Consider the following 5,212-nt stretch of genomic DNA (forward strand, 5'->3'; position numbering starts at 1 on the left):
CCAAGAGATTTGCTGGTAAATTAAATCCAAGAAAGTCTGGAGGAAGATGCATCGGTTTTTATAATGTGTTAGTTTGGTTTTTTCTTCACTGCCCCACTTCCCACTAGTCCTTTTTCCTTTACACTAAACTAGTAAAACAATTGTTTATTTTCCTTTGTTTGGGAGAGAATTATAATTGGGAATAAAGTGACTGACTAAATGACAACTTAAAAACAAGGTGAGAATGTTGACAATAAATGTTTATTATATCTATCTAGATATCTCTATCTCTACATATTGAACTTTCTTTAAAAAGGGAAAGCCAAGTGGCATGCGACCAGGGCACCTGACTTGGCTGTCCAACTTGCACAGCAAGGTTTAATTCCAAGCATCCCTGAGAAAAGTCACAGAAGTTAACCTCATTGCTCTCAAGCTTGCAATGATCCATACCGGGGAGCTTGCTCTAGAGAGGGGTTATGGGTTCAAAGTCATTGGCTACAGATGGTTCCTCTCCCAGCTGGAGTCACATCCTCTAGGGCTCGAGACTTTCCGGGGAATTTACATAAGCCAGCGTGAATCACACCAAGTGAGGTAGCAAAAGGACCCACCCTGACCCCTGCCTGTACTGCGGTGGGGGGCTGTCTGAAGTTTTCAGATCAGACACAGTCCAAACGAGGGTACAAGAGGATCATCCCACTCCCAACAAGAGCACCGGACACGCCGCTACTCCCAAGCCCTAGAATTGGTCTCTGCCCCCGCCCCCGCTCCGACGCCCCCGCACGGACGCCGTCAGTCCAGCTTCCTCCCCGCCCCGAAGTCCGGAACAGAACGTGGGGCCACCTCTCGCTCCTGGAAGGATCGGTTGCCGCTTTAAGGGGAAGAGGAAGGGAAGGGGCGGGGGAGTGGGGGGCGGGGAGAGGCGGCAGAGGAGGGGGAGGGGGATCCCCCTCGCTCCCACGTGGTCCGGGCGCCTGTGAATCGCGCCCGCCGGAGGGTCTCACAGCGAAATACAAAAGCTGCTGGGAAGCCACGGGGAGGCGAGTTCCCAGCGCCGGGGCAGAGCGCTGGCCAGAGCCCCGCAGCGCTCCGCGGCCGCGATGGGGCTCCGGCACCCGAAGCCCCGGAGCCAGCTAGCAGCCCGGCCCGCCTCGCCTCCCGCACCCGGGCGCCCGGGCTTGGCTTGAAGCGGCGGCGGTGGCACCGGCGCGCCGGCAGGAGCATGGGGAGGAAGATGCGGGGCGCCGCCGCCGCCGCCGCGGGGCTCTGGCTGCTGGCTTTGAGCTCGCTGCTGACGCTGTGGGGAGGGCTCCTGCCACCGCGGACCGAGCTGCCAGCCTCCCGGCCGCCCGAAGATCGACTCCCTCGGCATCCGATCCAGAGTGGCGGCCCCGCGCCCGAGCCGCGATTCCCTCTGCCCCCGCCCCTAGTATGGGACGCCCGCGGCGGCTCCCTGAAAACTTTCCGGGCGCTGCTCACCCTGGCGGCCGGCGCGGATAACCCGCCTGGGAGGCACCCGGACGACCGCGAGCGGCACGAGCCCTCCGGGCTGTCCCGGCCAGAGGAGCGCAGGGCGGTGCACGGGGGCGTCTTCTGGAGCCGCGGCCTGGAGGAGCAGGTTCCCCGGGGCTTTTCCGAAGCCCAAGCAGCAGCGTGGCTGGAGGTGGCACGGGGTGCTCGAGTGGTGGCTCTGGATCGCGGGGGCTGCGGACGCAGTTCCAACCGCCTAGCCCGCTTTGCCGACGGCACCCGTGCCTGTGTACGCTACGGCATCAACCCAGAGCAGATACAGGGCGAGGCCCTGTCCTACTACCTTGCGCGCCTGCTGGGCCTCCAGCGCCACGTGCCGCCGCTGGCACTGGCTCGGGTGGAGGCTCGGGGCGCGCAGTGGGTGCAGGTGCAGGAGGAGCTGCGCACCGCGCACTGGACCGAGGGCAGCGTGGTGAGCCTGACGCGCTGGCTGCCTAACCTCACCGACGTGGTGGTGCCCGAGCCCTGGCGATCAGAGGACGGCCGTCTGCGGCCCCTGCGCGACGCCGGGGGCGAGCTGACCAATCTCAGCCAGGCGGAGCTGGTGGACCTGGTACAATGGACCGATCTGATCCTCTTCGATTACCTGACGGCCAACTTCGACCGGCTTGTGAGCAACCTCTTCAGCTTACAGTGGGACCCACGCGTTATGCACCGCGCTACGAGCAACCTGCACCGAGGACCAGGAGGGGCGTTGGTCTTTCTGGACAATGAGGCGGGCTTAGTGCACGGCTACCGGGTAGCCGGCATGTGGGACAAGTATAACGAACCGCTGCTACAGTCGGTGTGTGTATTCCGAGAGCGGACTGCTAGGCGCGTCTTGGAGCTGCACCGGGGTCAGGACGCGGCGGCCCGGTTGCTGCGCCTCTACAGTCGCCACGAACCGCGTTTCCCAGAGCTGGCGGAGCTCTCAGAACCCCACGCTCAGCTGCTACAGCGCCGCCTTGACTTCCTCGCCAAACACATTTTGCACTGCAAGGCCAAGTACGGCCGCCGACCCGGGGACTTAATAACACTCCGAGGAAGAGAGGGACTGGGGTATGAATGATGGGGGCTAGGGCTGTCTTCTCTGCCACGGGCAACGACCAGCTAGCCAACGCCCACCCAATGGTCTGATCGCCAAGCTGTCTAAAAAAAAAATAACTTGTGTGTTACCCACTTGCCCCTTTCTTTTCATGCCAGGCTGTTTCCTTTCCAAGTTCTGGAAGGGCAAACTCACCGAGGCGAGAAGTGTAACATTCCCTCCACCTAGCTTATAAAAAGAATTCTGTGCTTGTGTGGAGATTGGATCCGAAGAAACTGGCTGCTGGGGTTTGGCCCCCGAATGGCAGTCTCTTTGGGAGATGCAGTCCATTTTTGTCGCCCCCTCCACCCCTTCCCAAAAAGGAAAACTTCCGTTTGAGCTAACTCCTCTATTTCCTACTAAACACAGCGCTGGTGGCCCCAGAGAAGGCTGTGACAAGGGCTGGTGAAGCCCCCTTCCTGTGTTCGCCCTTTGTTCCGGCGCGCGATGGTGAGATAACTATTCCAAGCTGAGGGACAGCTCTGGATAGGACAAAGAGAGCAAGACTTCCCCGCCCCTGGGAGCCCTCCAGACCCTGACAGTTTGTCTCACCCATTCCTCCTATCATTTTGGCCTGAAGGCTATGAATTCAGGACTAGTTATAAGCAGAGTCAATAATGAATTTCTTCCTGCGTCTCCCAATTGACCAAAATTGACAATGATAATGTTCACCAGAGGGGAAAAAAATCAGTTTCATGCACTTTACTTTTTTTAATTTTAATTTTTTAGTAAGAAAACTTTTTTATTTGACAGAATTTGCCTTCTGTGTGTATATATGTGCATAAATTGTGCTGTAAATAGACTAAACAAACTTATATTTCAATAAAAGGGAGTTTAAAATTTAGAACTTAATTCATGAGGTTTGATTTGATTGAGGGCTCTGATCTCTTCTCCTTTTGGAATCAGGGTTGAGTTTTCTCTGGCTAGTGGGTGTGCTTTGTAAAACAAAGGATGCAGATCCACCCCCTTAGTGGTTGGGGCTGGGGAGCTGAACAAAGGCAAAAGCAGATTTCTCTGTCTTCCCTCAAATGGACCTTAGGACTAGAAATTTGAGTTCAGCCTGGAAAGGGAGAGAGGGAACAGGAAGAGATGAAAGAAGAGTGCTCCATTTCCTAGCAAATAAAAATGATATGAAAGGGTTTCACTGTAATATGTTCCTATATTAATCATGTGGTAGATATGATAGAACCAGATGTGCAGACTAAAACATGACAAATGCCCCCTTTTAAACTTAACAGCAGTGGTCACGTGCTGCGGGTTATTTCCAACATTGTAATTGCCGTGCAGCACAATGTGTGCAGATAATAAGCTAAGCACAGATTGCAAACAAGTAGAGGGTGTTATAAATTAATTCTGCCTTTTAATCTCTGGCATACATTTCACTGCATTCAAGAGATCATAATCTCCAACATCTGGACTCCTCTGGTGCTCTGTTGGTTGGGCTGCTTTGGGGGTTAGTTAGTAACAACTGCATGTCCTCTCAAGGCAGCCACTGGGACAAGAAAGGGAACAATAAGTACTTTAGGCAATGACGTTTGGATTGTGGACTTTGGGAAACTTAAAATTTAGAAAATTTGGATTGGTGTCTGGGCCCAAGTGACCTTTCCCATCACCTTTTCATTTAATGATCTTCAATCCAAGCAACTCTTAGTCACAACCCTAATAGCTTTTTATTTGACTTGCATTTGCAAACCTTGAGTTTTATGGATGCAGGAAAGTATTAAGTCTCTGTGGGTTCCCCCTCTCACTCAGGACTATAACATAGTATTTAATTTAACTATTTAATGCTATCCTTATGTTTCCAGAGCCTTAGTCTAGCTTTAAGAAAAATATAGTGCATAAACTGTGTGGTGTAAGCCAAATTTTTTCAGAGACTAAATAGAGAATGTGCTGATAATGGCAAATACATCTTCTTTCTAGACACGGTGAGACCTCTGATAATTACACTTTTGAAAAAGAGACATTTTTCATTTCTGATGATTAATAACTGTGAGATTTGCTGTGGAAGTTAATGGAGGCTGCTCCAAGAGGAGGGTAGATATTAGGCCACTGGCATTTTTTTTCCTCAACTCATGTCATTGAGGGGAACAATGAGTAGAAGTAAGTTAGGGATTTCACCGGCTGCACAGGAACTGCACCCTGCCCGTTACAGCTTCCATGGGCATGCGTACGTTCTGGGCCAACAGCATTCTAGACATTCTTCCTGGGCTTCAGCTCCAAGCCCAGACTTGACCATGGGTAACATGACAGGAAGCAGAGCCTAATGGGAAGGGCTCTTCTCAGATTCTCTAGTGAAGCATAGCTGCCGTTGGCAAAATCGGTTTAATTACATGGTAGCGTTGTTAAGGGAACCAAGGCATAATTATAGACAAAGGGCTTTAACTGTTGGTATTCCTTGTGGCTAGTCAGTAGACTGGAGCAATGAAAGATCCATTAAGATTGTGCTATGGTCAATGCTCCTTGGGACAATTCATTTTTTGAACTGGGGATGACTTGGAAAAAAAGTAATGGGTTCTGCAGGGAGACTATAATCTTGAATCCTGCCCTTCACATACTTTCCTTCAGCACATCATTTAACTTAGTTCCCTCATCTGTGAAATGGAGATTCAGTCCGTGTACTGTGGGATTTAAATGTTAACATAT

General features: G+C 52.3%; 1 protein-coding gene across 1 annotated transcript; it reads left to right on the forward strand.

Annotated features, from left to right (window-relative positions):
• Nucleotides 1-934: 934 nt before the first annotated feature.
• Nucleotides 935-3,426, forward strand: Fjx1 (four-jointed box kinase 1). The gene has a single exon (XM_021157031.3). The coding sequence runs from the start codon at nucleotides 1,199-1,201 to the stop codon at nucleotides 2,552-2,554; it is 1,356 nt and encodes a 451-aa protein (XP_021012690.1). The 5' UTR covers nucleotides 935-1,198; the 3' UTR covers nucleotides 2,555-3,426.
• Nucleotides 3,427-5,212: the final 1,786 nt, after the last annotated feature.

Source organism: Mus caroli, unplaced genomic scaffold, assembly GCF_978045245.1.
Source record: "Mus caroli unplaced genomic scaffold, Mus_caroli_1 scaffold_2, whole genome shotgun sequence".
NCBI lineage: Eukaryota > Metazoa > Chordata > Mammalia > Rodentia > Muridae > Mus > Mus caroli.